At 46.7% G+C, this 18,227-nt stretch overlaps 2 protein-coding genes across 2 annotated transcripts; both read right to left on the bottom strand.

The window, feature by feature from the left end:
• Positions 1-8,572: 8,572 nt before the first annotated feature.
• On the bottom strand, positions 8,573-18,222 carry LOC135377261 (WD repeat-containing protein 91-like). Its single transcript, XM_064609569.1, has 17 exons — positions 17,843-18,222; positions 15,194-15,458; positions 15,007-15,129; positions 14,871-14,953; positions 12,217-12,284; positions 12,030-12,148; positions 11,825-11,868; positions 11,714-11,759; positions 11,635-11,660; positions 11,468-11,559; positions 11,327-11,411; positions 11,167-11,273; positions 10,986-11,112; positions 10,548-10,647; positions 9,847-9,959; positions 8,796-8,963; positions 8,573-8,741 (listed from the first exon to the last, which is right to left on the bottom strand). Exons 1-17 carry the CDS (start codon positions 17,960-17,962, stop codon positions 8,589-8,591), a joined length of 1,839 nt encoding a protein of 612 aa, XP_064465639.1. The 5' UTR covers positions 17,963-18,222; the 3' UTR covers positions 8,573-8,588.
• LOC135377260 (propionyl-CoA carboxylase alpha chain, mitochondrial-like) lies at positions 15,538-17,818 on the bottom strand. Its single transcript, XM_064609568.1, has one exon. The coding sequence runs from the start codon at positions 17,656-17,658 to the stop codon at positions 15,556-15,558; it is 2,103 nt and encodes a 700-aa protein (XP_064465638.1). The 5' UTR covers positions 17,659-17,818; the 3' UTR covers positions 15,538-15,555.
• Positions 18,223-18,227: the final 5 nt, after the last annotated feature.

Below are 18,227 nucleotides of genomic sequence, written 5' to 3'. Positions count from 1 at the left end.
CGACGGTACTTGCCGGCACACTGAATTCGCAGCGTGAATCGATCTGAAACCGTACTGAAGCATGTCGAAAATAAGTCTGCCAGCCTTACTCTGTCCGAGCTCCCGAGTGTGCGACTGTACCAGTTAACCCACAACATAAAGGCAATATGTCACGACACACTTGCACTACCAATAGGCAGAACTGCATTTACTTTTCAAACCGCGACCAATCAAACAGGCACCGTTCTGCGTACGCTCCTTCTCCACTTCTCATGTTTCGGACTTGTTTAATTTTTGCTGCTCACGTGTACAGGGAAATGTTGGGCGCTTATACTTAATCACATATTCGTCCTATAGAGCTACATAACTGGCCTACTCCATTCCTGCTTCATTCGTCTGCGTGGCGCCTCGTCACTGAAGAGTAGACGCACGCCGCAGCGCGTGCGTAGGGCGCTAGCCGCGGCGCTTGCAAGGACAACTGTGCTTCAACGTGTTAAAAAAAACGCTGAAAGTATACTTACTACACGTCCTCGTTTGATTACTACGTGGAAATTTTCGAAATCCATGATATGGACTCGTGATGATGATACCAATGCGTCTTCATTCGGGGATTGAGAGGAACTCTGACTGAGGAATGCTGACTTCTTTTATGTCCGAACGGTTTTGTTGCGAACCGGTTGCCGCTACTATTTTTTACGGTTCTGCTCCGGTTCGGGTTCAATAGTGTCATGGAAATTTCGGTTCGGGCTAGGTTTCGGTAAAAATAACGGTTCTGGTACGGTTTTCGGTTGGGGTTCGGTTCGACACCCTGCTGCACACGCAAAACCATTGTTACGGATAGCCCTCGACAACACGGTCGGACCTGAGAACGTCCTCAAACTTGATCTCTACTTGTCCTTCATACAGAATACCGGCCTAAGGACGCTAGGCTATCCTTGAATAATGAGTGGATATCATTTCCTTCAAGTCACGGCACGTCTGGAAGACGGCCGTTTGGTTGCTTGCAGTGGTGGTGGCAGGGCTCGCCGTTGTTTGTTCTCACAGAGGTGGGCAACGTCACGACTGACGGAGAATGTGCGTCCTGAGCCGACTTCTAAGGGAACTGTGTCTGAAAGCGTCTCAGGAAAACCTTTGCTTGCTCCTTTGGGGCGTGCCTGTGCAGCCGATCCGGTACGAATAAATGTTGCATGGTGTCCAATTACCATTATGATCACATCGATAATATGTAAATGTTTTAACCGTCGCATGCCCTCAGCAGTTAACGCATACAACAACACTAAACGAAGAAACCCAGAGGCAGGGGAGGAAGACGGAACAGACGAAATCTCAAACACATGCCACTCGCAGATAACAATCTGGGAAGCCTTAGCCGATATGACACGTGCAGAGGGCGTTGTTATCGTGAAAGTTCACCCCAATCGTAATCATATGGGCATTAGTGTAGGTTCTTTTTCCTCGATAAATATACCACACAAATAATCCGTGCGAGTATCGAAATAAACGACTTTTCGCAGCCTTCGCTCGGTTTAGAAACCGAAACTTTGTGCTCTTATTCCTTCGTCAGACCGAGTGTCATCGGTTATGAAATTTGACGCGTCCCGTCGTGTGGTTGGTTAGGTCGAGTGTGGAATGCATATGGTGGAATGGTGTCCAAGTTGCAGGTTGATGATATAAAGGGGCATCCGGGAACGTATGTATGAGACCGACATGGTATGGTCGTCACCGTCATACTTGGCCATGTTTCTCTTCCGAAAACAGCTTACGTATTAAATAAACGAGTTTTAAAGATGAGCATTCCCTCTGCACCTAACACCAGGCACACGAATGGGACCTCCGAGGTCGTCTGTTTGGCGTTTGCATGCACGCCGACTTTCGCTTACTAGTGTGAGTACTGACGTGACCATGTTGCGTGGAACACGGTGTTACGCCCCTGGCTGTATGAACACGTCCGACGCTAACCACATTCCGCAAGCCGAGCAGATGCCGTCGCCTCGCCTGTCGGTCAGTCGCCAACCAGCCGGTCTTTCATTGGTCTCTTCCGCATCAAAGGGCGCTCACTGATTGGCCTTGTGCGGGTGACATTTCCAGAGAGGGAATCCCGGAATACTCTCAGTAGACCTGTTTCTCTGGGCCAGGTGGCGCCTCAAATTATGCAACACGCGGTAGTTTAGCATACGACGCGGCACTTTCAAATACACGGTCTCGAGTTGTTCGCACTTTTCAAGAAGCACCGCTTTTTCTGTTTCTGTGTATTTCTTACATGTTTTGTAGCTTTCATTGGCACCGTTTGAAACACCATGCAAAACCCGCTAATGAAACGACCGACTGTTGGGATCCATGGCCGTTTGGGACCGAAATGGCGCTGTGCAAACTTCACTGCAACAGGTCTCTTCAATTTGGCTGCACTCGCTCAACTATAGCTCAGGCGGTGCAGCACCTCTGTATTCGTTTTGTCAGTGCCGCTTGTGCCCTCTGCACTCTCATATTCATTTTGTAACAGTGCAGCACTAGTTCTGTACGAGTTCACGGCTGGCCTGCATGCACTTGTTGGATAGGGAGTGTACGCGGAACAGACAACGCGTCTGTTCCTTGACATGTGCGCGATGCAATACCAGTTGCGTTGTGCTGATAAACATGTGGGTAGCGATAATGCGGAACAGGATAGAAAACACTGGAAATCCACTGGCTGCAGGAAAATATAGGCTCGTTGCAAAGCAGGATACCACGGCACTGTGATAGATCACATATATTCAATTGTCCCATCTAACGTGCACATTCAGTATTGGCTCAGGCCAGGGGCAGATCCAGACCCTCGTTCTTTTTTTTGTTTGTTTTTTTTTTTGGGGGGGGGGGGGGGTCGGACAACGACGAACAGCGGGGAGCGCGTAGTGGGGGAGAGGAGAGAGCGAAATCAATGTAGAACCCTACACGGGCCGACTTTTCCGGGCTCGATCCGGCCTGGGCGCTTCGAAAAATGGACCCGGCCCGACCCGGGCCCGGACCTTCATATTTTTATGCGGCCCAGCCCGGCCCGGCCTGGTGATTCGGCGAGTAGATCCCGGCCTAGTATTTCCAGCCGTGATACATACAAGTGATGGCGGTTTAGCACCGTAACCGCACGAGATCAAATTAAATCCAGAACGCACGCGGGCATGGGCGTTATCGTTACACTGTCAAGTTTCTGCGGATGTAGAGGGTGCTGTCGACAAACTCCTTCTCCCAGTCCCTACCCCTCTCACCAAGCTTTGCCAAGTGCTTGTGAAATACGTGAGGAGTGAGGAGCAATGTAACTGAGTGGCTTTGAGAATGTTCTAGAGGGTCGAATCATACGCATAATGCAGTGTTCTTTGCTTGTCTTTGCAAATATATGCGCAGGAATGACGGAAGCGCGTGATGATATGAACTAATAGTCTTCCATTGGTGTGGAATGAGCTGCGTGAACTGGCCGTGCCTGACTCTCGGAAACACGTTTGTCGGCCCGCGGTGGTGGCGTATTTTGATGGCCCGAGAGTGGTGAATGAAGGTTATTTTATTTTTACTATTATATGGCCACGCGAACAGCTTACTAGAGCTCCTCATGGATGTGTGCAGCATATAGGGACCAAGACAGAATTGTTAGAACGTAAAGAAGACAATAGAAAACTTAAGAAAATCCCAGAATGCTTAGCACCGCTTTGAACTGTGGGAGTTTACTAATACGAAAGATATGGGTGGCCTCCTAGCTGTTTCAATTTCTCCCCTACTGGTCCATCGTCCACGACCTGTGAAGGTCAGTGAAAGTGAAACGTGAAGGATTATTCTTTGTATTCCCCCACCCAGGATGCAATGCGTGCGCAAAGAGCACTGGGATTTTCTGAAATCATCTATCCTGTCTTCGTCCCACTCTGGCCCTTTTATACCGACGCCGTACAAGCAATCGCTTACAGAACAGGGTTTATAATGTCAGTGCTTCCACCCCCCTTTTTTCTGGCTTGTCGATTGCAGTGCATGGACAGCAGTTGACGCTGAAATTGTATTTGACAGCCAATATAATAAAATAAATATATAATCGGAGTGAAGCAGCTGGACTAGGAACCATCGCAAAAAAAAGGGGAAAGATGAAAGTCACTGAAAAGGTTAGCCAGCTGTAGGACTCGAAGCCACATCTAATCCAAAAGATGTGGGTTCGAGTCCTATACAGCTGGCTAACCTTTTCAGTGACTTTCATATTTCATAGTTAATTTCTTAGGCAGTTTGAGGTTTGTATGTATTTGTGCTTTCTATGTTGTTCCAGCCTTAGAGCATCAGTTCTCTCTTGGGAGGGGAAAGGTATGTGCCAGCAGGAGTGACCTTTCTAATGGCTGGAAGTGAGCTTGCTTGTTTGTTTGAGTACCGTTTCTCAAAACGAGGGCGGAGTTTAGACATAGCAGCTCTCAGTTGAGCTGTGACTTGTAGTTTGCTTTCTTCGACGGCATCATCAGAGAAGCAAGTTCGCAAAGTACATCATGGCAAAGTAAAAGTGAACTTTCGTGACTTTAGTACTCTGCTACCAAACCCCTCCAAATTTTGGGAAGTGGCCTGAGAATGCGGCCCGTGCAATACTCTACTCTGTGCGAAGGAATAGAATGCGTTGGCAGCACTTGGCGAGGAAGATGGGGACTCTTACAAGTTGACGCTTGCTTTGAACCCCATCAAAGTATATTCGGACCTCTAGGTCATCCAACTCCAACATAAAGGTACAGCTTCTTCCATCATAAACAAGGTGTCCCACAGAAAGTGGACCAGCGGTTTAAAAAAGAACCCGTTACCCTACGCGGATGAAACCAACTGTAGTTTGTTAGCTGCCATGTGAGCCCACAAAAAAAAAAAAATTATGCGCCTAATTAAATAATTAGCAATAATTAATTAGCTATTTTTTTTAATTATTGGTTCTAGCGCCAAGGTGTGAATTCGGAAGTTGCAGATCATCTTGAGAAACAGATAACAGAAGTGAAACCCTGTCGCAACGCCAAGTGGTTCCTTTTTTTCCCGGGTCCGAAAATTGCTTTCAGAAGCTACCCGCAGCCAAAAGCGCTCTCCGGAATTGCGCGTCCGCGCGCGCGGCGACTGTGGCGCTATCTGAAAGACGCGTTATGAACGAGATAACGTCGGTGTTGGCCTTGATTCTAGCGCTTGCAGCCGCATGACGTGTTGTGGAAAAGCGCGCGAGAGCGTGCTATCTCTTGCGATAAGCTGCAAAGACAAGCAGGCACAGTGATACGTCTTTATTGTCTGAAGAAGGAAGTTTCTTACTTGGAGAAAACAAAGCGGTGCGATGAATAAATGTCACTCAAATGTAAAACTGTTTCTGAACCATTTCCTGCCCACCTCAGTTGCAGGCTACAGGCACCACCTGAGGCAATGCAGCACTGACAGCGGTCGCCCGTCTGATTACATTTTCTGGAATCTCGCTCTGAGACCTTGATTATTTGCGCTTTCAGTGCATCCGGCGTCTTAGTCTCGTACACGCGGTCCTTAACGTAGTCCCACAAAAAGAAATCAAGGGGAGTTAGATCTGGGGATCTTGCAGGCCATTCCACCGGTCCGTGGCGCCCTATCCAATGTCGCATTGAGCCAACTTCTGGACTGGCTATCGCTGTGAGCACCATCGTGCTGGTACCACAGAGTAGCCAACGGAAGATCGCAGCAAAGCTGGACACTGAAGCTCCACTGGTACTGGTGTTTGCACTGGGCAACCCTGCAGTGTCCAACCCCCCGTCCAGTCCTTTCGCTCCAGTAATGTGCGTTATGCAAGTTCACTTGCCCGTTCCTTGAAAAATTGGCAGAGAACATTACTGGGGAAATCATTTTCTTCATCGCATTTTATTAGCATCACCCAGTTCGCAAAGTCCAGCCTGCTTTGGAGGCCCCTGGGTTCCAAACTTTGATGCAGTTGGACATGGTAGGGACACACACCGGACACGGGTTCTCCTTCTGGGTCTTTAGAATCACAAAGTCCGCCATGGTCCTCCAGTCGACACGTCTACAGCAGCAATGAGTGTTTCAACTTTGAACCTACATGCACATGTTTCGACATGACCCAGATACGGAGTTCTGTGCAGAGCTCCTAGTTGACTTCCACACAGGGGTCAGTACACCCAGGGGTCAGTTCTGAGTAAGGGTCTTTTGATGAGGGTCGGAAAAAGAAAGCCGTTTTGAGCACGGGTGTTTCAAGGAGGGCGTGCTGAGGCGGGATTTTCGAGAATGGGTAGTTTCGATAACCAGCCGCCATATGAATGCCAAGACATCCGTCTCTACGTCCTCACCTAAGGTGCTGTGCGCCGCTTCTTCTTGGAGCCTCCGGTCTGACTAAGTGTTTCGTAGACCCTGACTTTGTCTCCATAGGGTGCCACTCTCGGTATATTTCGGCAGCCTTCCTCTTGTTCCCATCAGCCGCACCCAACGCAAGAACCCGCCTTCTCCTCATTCGTGAAGCGCATCCTTGCACCATTACAATCCCAAATTCCAAGTCAAAACCAACTGGAGTAGAGCCCCCCAAGAATGTCTGAAGTAAAAGGAAACCTCAGTATGGTTTGCAGCGTCCGAAATAAGGCCAGCCTCGGCAATACTTTCGTCAGATAAATCCCCAAGAACACTCGCGATCCTCAGGACGTCCTCAAAGTGTCATCGCGTCCTCGTCCGTGATGGGATATCCGGAGGAGATCCGGAGAGTGTCATTATGGGACCTTCCTGTGATAGTCATTTGCGTACATCCTGCGGCCGCCAGCCAGAGGACATATATAGGAGAAGTAAATTAGTTTAATAATGCGATGTGCATTGCTATGCCTGCGCCCATTAATTAGTGTTTCGGTTTGTTTGTCATAACCAAATTCAACCAAATCAGCAGTGATCATTTATAAACTACAAAAATACTACAAAGAGAAATACAAAAAATACAGTGGTACAAATACAAATTGAATGATTTCAACGGATACTCTATGCACTGGGTTCAATGTGCGATAAAATATAGCTTGCTAGACCTTTCATTGTGATCTTGTTGCCATGAACATCCGTGCAATATCCCTGATGGGATGCTGCACGGAGCATTTCCGTGGAAGATACAGAAAAGTGATGGCATATTACAACGTGTGCTTGAGTTTCGGTGGATGTTTTAAATCAACTAAGTAGGAAACACGGACATTACCTTGGTTGTATCCCTATCATCCAAGGAATTCGTCACTGGTGTGTTGCTTATACATGCAATTGAATTAAACTTAGGTACCTCACCCTTGGTTTTGACTGCGATGCTAGGAGGACTCTCGCCCATGCGGGAGTTTGCAAGATAAGCAATATATAGTATATGTTTTATCTGCGAAAGGAAATGCCAGTGTTACATATTCCTTTCAAAGTCGGCTGTCTTAGTCTTACACTTAGTGGCACATGGCCTTTTATATTTTTTGCTTTTTATACCACGGCACCCATTGTTCGTCATCGAAAAACAATCAAAAATGAGAGACGGAAAATGACAAGCTGGTGGCCGAGGTTGAAAACTGCAAGAGAGAGAGTCCGTTTCCACTGTAAACGTCTGCACACTTCTAGAAGTAAGAAATGAAAGCAGATTTACTGGAGGATTTTACATGATCCTATAGTGCTCCTGAGAGTATCCCAGTCTTGTCCCCAGATGTTGTTCCTAGGACCATCTCTGGAGTCTCATTCTAACGCTTGTCTAACAACTTGAGGATAATGTGGGGATATCCCCAGGATGTCACTGCTGTCCCGCAATGACATCCTCAGGATGAGTGAGGGATATCAGCGTGTTCTTGGGGATGCGCAGGGCCAGCGACTTTTATCAATACAGCAAAAAGATTCGCTTATCGCATTTATCTCTCTCTCTCTCAATGACACGACAGGCGGCTGCAAGCGCTAGAATCAAGGCCAGCACCGAAAAAATACGTTATCTCGTTCATACCGCGTCTTTCACACAGTCGTCGCGCGCAATTCCGGAGAGCGCTTTTGGCTGCTGGTAGCTTCTGAAAACAATTTTCGGACCCGGGAAAAAAAAAGGAACCGCTTGGCGTAGCGACCGGGTTTCACTTCTGTTTCTGTTTCTCAAGACGATCGGCAACTTCCGAATTCACACCTTGGCGCTAGGAGCAAATAATTAAAAAAAATAGCTAATTATTTAATTAGGCGCAAAAAAAAAATGGGGGCCCACATGGCAACTACAGTTGGTTTCACCCGCGTAGGGTAACGGGTTCTTTTTAAATTGAGAAGAAAAAAAGGTGTTCCTTCACGATTTTTTTGCGGACGATCTATCGAACGGATTTTTGTTCTGAAAACGGCTCTGGTATCTGGTGAGCGAATCAGATGTTCTCATTAGAACAACTTCGTAGCTTTTATAATTAAAAAGTTAATTATTGAAAGTTAATTAAGACATTGCCTTAGGAGTCTGCTAATGCCCTTCTAGCGAGTTCCTTTCAGCATATGCTATATTGCAATTGATTTCATCTCAGAAAAAGTGAGATATATATTTTAAAAATATGGTCACATTTAGCTCGGACACCCTGTATTACGATGCAAGAGGTGTGACACAGAGTAGCAGGATCCTATATTGAGATGGCTACCAATGCGTCCCTGGTAGGAAGCAAAGTTTATTGTTTCAGTAAAGTAGCCAGTGATATGGAGCCGTCCGCAGATGCAGTGCTGCACACGCTGCAGTTTCCAGCCAGAGACCAGTCAACAGTCAGCACGTGACTCTTGTGTTTGCCTACGTTTAACACTTGCGAGAAACCTCCCGCATCCACCTGAAAGAGAAGTACTGTCTGTATTGGGGATGATAGATGAAGAAAGATGTATACCTTGTATATGATTCCTGAAGTGGGGGCACAAGTGAGCATGTGCTCACCATCGGCACTCAAGGAGAAAAGCTTCCCGCAAGGCCGGAACGACGGGGGCCCAGTGCAGCCCGGATGAAGGCCAAATTCAGATACCTTCTGTCCAGTCTTGTACACGTTCCACTGGGCAAGCTGAAACACACAGTGGCAATAATACTGCTATACGTATAACACTCCGGCCAGTAAATAGTAAATGTGCTCTTTGTTCCAGACAACACAAAACGGTACATTTTGTGTGCCCAGGATGAGTTCTCGACAAATATTAGAATACTACTACTACTACTAATAATAATAATAATAACCTTTATTAACCCCAATCAGCAATCAAAAGCATAACAGACCCGCCTAAGCAGAGTGGCTTGGGACACTGGGTCTGGGTTAGTCAGCAACAATTACAGTATAAGCAAATTATTTACATGAAACATGAACAAGAATAGACATTATATACAGGCAAAAAAAACAAAACAAGAAACATCTGCGTAATGCCCTTTTCAGCTGAGAGTTGGATTGAACCAAGGAGAATTCTGTTGGCAAAAGATGGAATTCAATCCAATTCTGAGCTTAAAAAGGCATTATGCAGATTTTTCTTTTTCTGTATATTGGGTGTTTATTTTTATCAAAAAGCTATGAGAACAGCATAGATGTAATTTTTGCAGTTGATTACACGGCTAGGCGGATACCCTTTCGAAGAAAGTATGCAACTACACGATGTCTAATTACCTAACATTAGTTAATTAACGCTTTAATTAGGATATTTTGGGCAAAAGTGAGATAGCAGAATGACAGACTGTCCTTGTTGAAAGCCATTCCATGGTTAAAAATCCTGAAATACGACGACACCCGAAGGCACAATTATGGCACGATTTCTCCCCGAATTACAGATTTAAAAATAGCGCCAGATTTTTACCCCCTGAATCTGGGAAAGGCATCTAACCCAAAAAAGTCACTCCCTATGTATAATACAGTAACAGTTCTCAGAAGAAAGGGCATGAGAGAGAGAAAAACGATGCATTACATTTCCATCCGAGCCCATAGTGTAGCAGGTGGCTTCATTGGCATTCAACTGGATCGAGTAGACGGGCCCGTCGTGTGCTGCCCAGGAAGAGACGCACTCGTGCATTCGGACATCTGCATTAGGTCAGTCATTAGAGGTGTGCGGATATCAAAACACAGCTGCGCACTAGTTTTGGTTTCGGTTAGCGAACGCATTCGCAATTCAAAGCGCATAACAACCTAGAATGCCACGCACGTCACTTTGGAGCTTTGTGCTATTGTGAGTGCTGTGTGGCAGCAACTCTGCACTATTCATAGAATTCAAAGAATAGCACTTGTGCTATTGATGTTTGTCATCGTTAGCACAATGCACAAATTCAAGCGCGCTTTGCGTGCGTGATCCAGACGACGGTGCGGAGAGCCAATCATCGTTGAGACGACTGCAGGTGAATGGAGCGGTCGAGGAGGCGAGAGAGGGGGTCATGCTCTTTCGGCAAAGACCTAAAGGTATCGCCACTTTCCAATATCCAGGGGGCCTTACCCACGACGGCTTGGTGATAAGCTGGTATAATATTAGAGAAAAACCGAATATTCGGAAACGCTCCAACATCAATTTTCGAATACGACGCGAATATTGGAAATATTCCATTCGTATTTGAAATTTTGAATATTCGCACACCACTAGTCAGTATTGGTGGGGGCAAAGAGTACAAAGTGACGCACCGTACAAACAGACCATGCCAGCAGCTGTACCGCACAGGAGGAGCTGTCCATTGCGGCTGTAAATGCAGCAGTTGATGGAAGATTCGCATTTCAGTTGACCCTGAAAACACAGCTGCTACGTCAAAAGGATGTCTTGCGTGATTCTTACTGCATCTTTGAACAAAGAGTTTAAAAGATCCCCCCATTGTAGATGCCACACTGCTGCTTTTCGTAACCAGATCCACCACCATCTGTTTGCCAATTAACTTTCGCCAAATCAGACCTCAATCATAGGCGCTGACTGCGTGGGTGCCTGAGCACCCCCAGAACCCTACCCAGACAACACTCAAGATGAACGTGTTGACGGATATCCTAAGATTCGTGAGAATCGTGGAATTGCGGCTGAGAAAATGTCTGCTCGCAAGAGGTTTTACCTTAGGCATTGGCATTAAGGTTTACCTGAAGTTGTTTACTCTTGAGATCCCACAAGAGCAGCTTCCCCCGTCCAGGCACAGCTGCTTGCAGTTCCCAACGCAGAGCACTCACCACCACAGGCTCAACAGGACTACATGCCAGGCAGGCCACACTGAAACATTGCCTGTAATTGGTGTCATGTTCCTTCCAGATATCATTCACCTGCCTATGTTCTTTGAGGACAGAGCTTGACTCGGGAACAATGTCAAAGAGAACTCTCCTCTCTTTGGTGTCATACAGCCGTAAGTTGCCTGCTTTGGAGCCGTACATGAGCTGCATTTTGATTCAAACGTAAGGATACGCAATGTGCCCATCATCTTCCCTACCAAATTCTTGTGAACCCACTCCAATGCAGTTATGCTGCTCTTGGATACGACCGTGGCAAGGGTCTTTGCCAGGGGACTCCATACTCTGAGCAAATAAGAGCCAAATTAGAAAGGTAATGACTCGATGAAACTGAAGCTCACTTGATAACACCGTCCACGTCTGCGCTTGCAATCATACCACTGTTGTCAAATTTGCAATGAGTAATGCACGATTGATGTTCATTATATTCCTCCTGCGAAAAGTCTCATTCTATAACACTTCCTACGTGACAGTCTCACGAATGACATAATCTGATGCTCCAACTTGCCTCATTGAGCAAGAGCAGCTTGTCGCCTGGAAAGAAATCATGCGTAAGGGGTACGCAGACCAAACATAATGCTACTCACTCGTCGTCGTCGTCGTCTCTGCGGAGCTGCTTTCTACCTGCGAGGACTGAAAACAGTCGTTGCTCGAGGTCACTGGCTGACTACACCCCGAAGGAGTTGAGAAAGACGTACCTTAGTGTCCGCAACAATGGTAGGCTGCTTCTGTTTGCGTTTCACTAGTGAGGGTATTAATTGAAAGAGAAACTGCATTAAAATGCACGAAAAACACCAGCTCGGAGTATGGCATCCGTATTATCTGCACTTTGCGCGCTCCGTGTTCCATCCACAGAGGTAGGTATCAGGTGCCCTCACCAGCTTCAAAGCCTAAAATGCTCACCGGATTCCTCGGTGCGCTTGCAATCGACTTTGCGTCCCAAGATGGGCGATGTGGGAAGGCCGCCCAAGTTACGAATGAAAGAGGGAATTATTTTGCGTCCTTCCGGGATGCAGGGCTCCCTGCGTATAGTAACGCCTTGAATGCCTCGTATGTATAGAATGCCTTGGGATCCCAAATGTATACTCACTGGGCAATGACGTAGAAATCGTCCATGGGCTCCTGGGGCCCCTCCGCTTCGCGTCCTTCCAACGGTTGCTGAAAAAAAAAAACATTTCAAATTATGCCTACTAGAGACTTTATCCAACTATGCCATGTACCTACGACCAGTGATGGCCAGTAGTTAAACTACCTGATCGTAGTTAAAAAGTAGTCATGAACTACTTGCAGAAATGTAGTGTGCAACTACTAGTTAAACTACTATTTCGAGTAGTTAACTACGGTAGTTAGGTTACTGCAGGCACCAACTACTTCAGATTTTGCCACTAGCTCGACAGCAGGATTGTGCGTCCGACTTTTACCTCGAGCTACTCGTTTGATGAGAATGGAGGTGCAGAGCAATTGTGCCGCGCATGCGTACTAAATCTTCACTTTTATCGCTGCTTCTGATTCATATTTAGGTGTCCGAGAACACTATAGAATGGGATTGGTGTTAATGAACGACGTTAAGTAGTTAGAGATGTAGCTAAAATACATTGCAGTAGTTTTAACTACCTCCCCTGAAAAGTAGTTGAACTACTAGTTAAACTAGTCCATCGCAAAGTAGTTAGCAGTTATAGTTAAACTACTGTAGAAGTAGTTAGTGACCATCACTGCCTACGACACATAAAAATGTGACACACCCTCCCGAAAGAATATACAGTGCTGGACAAAAGTTCACAGAACACGCTCTGGTGCGTCCCTTCCTCAGAGTGACACCCTAGCAGCGAATGGGACCATACGGACTTAGACATTTGCCTAGATAGCCCAGTCACCCGTTTGCAAGTCCGTACGGTCCCATTCGCTGCTATAGCGTGTCACTGTGAGGAAGGAGCATGTTCCGTAAACTTTCGTCCGGCATTGTACCTCAAGGAGTCCATTGGAGGCCATTGTCTACCGAGAAAACAGTCTCTTAGGGCGAGTATTCATCATTTAAATGCAGTATCGATGCTGCTCGAATATTTGGTGCTTCAACAGACAAAATACAACTTTGCATACACTTTTACAATTTTCTTAACGACTATCGCGTGACGAAAAGAACTGTTCACTGACTCGACGCAACAAAATAACAATTTACTTGGATGTTTTGTGCCCCATACGGAGACATCATCAGTGCAGGAACAGAATGAGGGAAGATGACAAACGGCGGATTATTTAAGGACGTCAGCATACACATTGGGGAGATAGATGATAGATATATAGATACTTATTTCACACTTAAGGTGTTGGAAATCAGGGCAAAAAAGCCATGCGGCTTGACTAGGCCCCGACTCCCTTACATTACATTCAGTACTTTATACAAACAAAGAATCAGCTAAATGTTAACATCAAAATACAGCGTGCAATCATGAAAATTCGTACAGCAATTTTGACAACAAAATACAACGTGCAACCAGAAAAAAAAAAGAAAAAAAAGAAATCAATACAACAGAGTTTTTTAATATTATAATTTGATAATGCTAAGATATCAATAGAAGACAACATATTTAACGAGGTAGGAAGCTGATAAGTGATTGATTGTTCGTCATAATTTGTTCTACTAAACAGCAGGCAAAATTTTGGGGCAGTCCTTAGAGGACACGTATATCTATATTGATTCATCGAGATAACGCTTAAGTCTCGATTGCTTGTCCTCGTCATCTTTTCGTAAAACTGTAATACGCGATATTTGTACAAAGAATTTAATTTGAAAATCTCATACTTATGAAAAAGGAACGCTCCATGATCTGTCTAGGACAGACCAGCAACTCTACGCGAGACTCTTTTTTGAATCATGTTAACTTGATTTTCATTCGACGTTGTAGTCGTTCCCCAGATCAGTATGCAACGGAAAAGTAAGGAGTAAAATAGACAGTTATAGAGTAAGAGTTTAACACCTATTGGAAGAAGGTACCTGCGCTTGTTTATCATACCAGATACTTTGGGGGAGGGAAGTCGCCTCGAACGTGCCATGATTCGAGGAGTCAATACGGAGGATACGTCAATCGCGGCCCTCTTCCTGATGTCTATGCTGACGTCCTTAAGGAGTCCTTAAATAATCCGCCGTTTGCTGTCTTCCCTTATTCTGTTCCTGCACTGATCATGTCTCCCATATGGGGAATGAAACGTCGAAATGAAAAATTGTTATTTTGTTGCGTCGAGTCAGTGTACAGTTCTTTTCGTCACGACATCTCCTTGGCTTTTGGAACATCTTTGCATAGGCTATCACCTGGCAGAATCATACTTTTGTGCTTTTCCTGCAACAACCTGCATTTGTTCCACATAATCTCTTATTGGCATCATTCAACCATCAGTACCATTTTATGTGGGATCATTTCAAGTTCAAAATAGAAGGCCCAAGGAAATTTACTCGAGGAAATATGCTTACTAAAATCTACAATGTACTTGTCGTGGTACACCTCTCAAGCAGTGCGTGTGTCAGTCTCAACAGCCAATACGGAAGCAGAGCGAGTATGATGGATTACATTATCTCGTGGAGGAGCAAGCATCACCTCTCTGTGTCCAGCCATCGTATCTGCGGCGCAGTAATATTTTGAGAGCTGACCGACTAGATTTCTTTTCCGTCTTAAGTTGAACACTACTATAGTTATTGCGGCGGACACACCGACACAGAGGTTTTGAGATGCACCATTTTGGACATTGTACCTGTTGTTTGATAGCTTCATTTTCCTCTTGCAAGGCCTGCATTCTGTTGAGGTCCTCTTCGTAGCTCAACAGGATAGGCAAGGCTAAGAAGAAGCACCGTCATTATTTGCCCTACTTATTTTCACACGGCTAGTACCCATGCTCTGGTAGACAACGCTGAGGAAGTTGCGCAAGGAGACCATCGTCATGTCCTGCCAGTGACGCGTAAAAAACACCTGGAAAGTGGGATTGTCCTCTACGCCCTTCAGGAACGGGATGGCTGAAACACATTTCCCACAAGTCAAATAATTTCCCACACTGAATCCTCTCGGTTGTGTCCTCACCGAACCACTCTTTCCACTCTGCCTGACCATGGAGCTCAGGAGCCATTTTGTCGAAAAACTCCGTTACTTTGTCCTGGCGACCATTGGCAATGCAGGTGACCACATAGAGACGCAACAGGGCCATCTCCAGCTTGCGCACCGTGGGCAGAAATGTCTGTTCGAGACGTCGAAAGACATGGCTGTCCAGGTGGCACCACAAATCCCGCAGTCCAGCAAGGTCCATAGATTCCATACAGCCAGAGAAATGCTCCACAAGACGGTCGGGCTGGGGAGAAATATGCTTTCCTAATAACAACTCGTCGAAAAATAATTTTTCGGGAGAGGCAGAAAGAAAAAGATGGGAATACGGGATAAACTTTATTTCACTCCAACTCAACAAGCACCTGTCCTTCATCCACTGTTTGACCAGGTTTTACAAAGACTCCTTTCACCTTCCCCATGGCCATGGACACCAAACTATTCTGCATCTTCATGGCCTCCACGACGCATACCTCTTGGTTTTCGGCTACCATGTCGCCCACCCTGACAGCTACGCTCTTGACCAGACCTGGCATGGGTGCACCCACTACTTTACTAAGGTCTGCCTCGGGCTTCTCTGGCATTCGGGCCAAAAACTCTGCTGCCTCTTGGGTGAGTACGGTCACGTCCATCAGCGTCCCCTGGAAGAGAAGTTTCATCGTTCCCGCAAAATCCCTCTGCGGCAGCTGCACCGTGTACTTGCTTCCCTCGACAGACACCCCCAGAAGGGGACTGGAAAGATCGGCAGGAAGGGTCACTTGCAAGGCGTGACCATCCACCTCTGCACAGTACTTTCCTCCGTCCAGACTCTCTAGGATAACCGGGACTTTCTGGTCTTTGGTGGCTACTTGCACTTTCCACGAGGAATGCAACGTTTCTCCGCTGTCTAAAAACTTGCAAGCGTTCAGCTGGTCCTGCACGTAGATGGCAGCTGCAAGCACGACCAAGTGTCTCGTTTGGGTACACGTTAAAGGTATGCCAGAGAAGCCTTGAGGGAACACTTGGGGAAGGTAGCCCGTGTGGATATCACCCGAAACAAAATGGTCCTCCGTCATGATGGTACGCAGCAATGGAATGTTGTGTGTCACGCCACGGATGACGTAGGCGTCCAGAGCTTCCAGCATCGTGTGGCGAGCCTCGTCGCGGCTCTCGCCGTACGTCACCAGTTTGCAGATCATGGGATCATAATAGATGCTAATCTCGCTACCTTCCGTCACTCCGCTGTCGCAGCGCACCTTGGGAATGCGGCTGGGCTCAATGTAACGGTGCAGCCTGCCGATGGACGGCAGGCCAAAGTGCTTGTAAGGATCCTCGGCATAAACGCGTGCTTCGAAAGACCAGCCTCGAAGTGGAACGTCTGCCTGAGTCATCCGCAACTGATGGCCTTTTGCCACACGGAGCATCTGGTGAACCAGGTCAATGCCAGTGATGCACTCCGTTATGGGGTGTTCCACTTGTAACCGGGTGTTCATCTCCAGGAAGTAAAACTTTTTATGCTCATCAACGAGAAATTCCACTGTGCCAGCCGAATCGTAGCCCACCGCTTTGGCTAGTGCCACTGCTTGTTCACCCATGGCTCTTCGAGTGTCAGGGTCCATGAACGTGCTCGGGGCTTCTTCAATCACTTTCTGGTTGCGTCTCTGTATGGAACACTCTCTCTCGTTCAGGTAGATGCCATTGCCGTGTTTGTCGCAGACCACCTGCATTTCGATATGACGTGGCTTAGCTATAAATTTTTCCACCAAGAGTCGATCGTCTCCGAAGCTGGAACGGGCTTCCTCCGTCGAGATGCGAAAGCCTTCCACAGCTTCTTGGTCATTCCAGGCTATTCTCATTCCTTTGCCACCACCTCCTGCTGATGCCTTTATCATGACTGGATAACCAATTTCTCGCGCTATTTTCACGCAATCGTCGGGAGTCTTGACAACTCCGTCGAACCCTGGTATGCAGTTCACTTTGGCGGCGTTGGCCAATTTCTTGCTCTCAATTTTGTCACCCATCGCGTGGATTGCTTTAGAGTTTGGACCAACAAATACGACTCCCGCTTCAGTAAGCTTGGCTGCAAAGTCCATGTTTTCAGACAGAAAGCCATAGCCAGGATGCACTGCATCGGCACCCGTGCGCTTCACAACGTCCAGTATTGCGTCTATGCAAAGGTAACTCTGGCTGGATGGTGCAGGTCCGATACAGTATGCTTCGTCGGCTTCCAGAACGTGAACACTACGAGAGTCAACGTCGCTGTGCACGGCAACTGTTTTGATGCCCATGTATTTACAGGTACGGATCACTCGACACGCTATCTCACCTCGGTTTGCTATTAAAACTTTCTTGAACATGGGCTCGTTCGGGTCGTAGGGGTCTGTTGTGTAAATAGACGTTCTGCGTACAAATAAACTCAGTCCACATTGTGGCCGAAGGTGCCTCCGGAAAATACAGCGGAGAGCCATTTCTGAGATTCAGAGCAGCCAACGTTGCCGTCGCGTTTGCGCATGCGCCCGCAAACAGCGTAAACAACCCCGCAAAAAGAAAAGAATTTTTTTTTTCGCACATGAACAAATTCAAACTTCCTTCTTACATCAAACTGATTTGCACGTTCATATGCGTAACGTATGTTAAAGAAACATCACTTACACGAAAACCTTTGTCCTTGTCTGCTTTGAGCTCTGTGTCAAAAGCTTTGAGAGACGAAGGGAAACCTCGGTAACGCAGGTAATCACGGACGATATCGTCCGCGAACTGTAATGCTGACATGCCGCCTCCGCTACTCTCCTGTCATTTATCCTACCCTACGTGTTGTGCGAATTTTGAAATTGCGCTTTTACTGTGGTGTCGTCAAACCAACTTGTATGATGCTCAACAGCTGCTGTGGGTTTTTCAGTTTACAACGGGATTTTCACACGCAACACCGCCCGCTCCAACAGAGGCGATCCCTACTTTTTATGCCGGGTTATTCATCCAAGCTTGACACGGTTACGCAGGTTTATAGTTTATATCTCAACCGGAAGTACACCGGTTT

Source organism: Ornithodoros turicata, chromosome 1 (assembly GCF_037126465.1).
Source record: "Ornithodoros turicata isolate Travis chromosome 1, ASM3712646v1, whole genome shotgun sequence".
In the NCBI taxonomy this organism is placed as follows: domain Eukaryota; kingdom Metazoa; phylum Arthropoda; class Arachnida; order Ixodida; family Argasidae; genus Ornithodoros; species Ornithodoros turicata.
The sequence above is the reverse complement of the archived record's forward strand: the minus strand, read 5'-3'. Positions and strand labels throughout refer to the sequence as shown.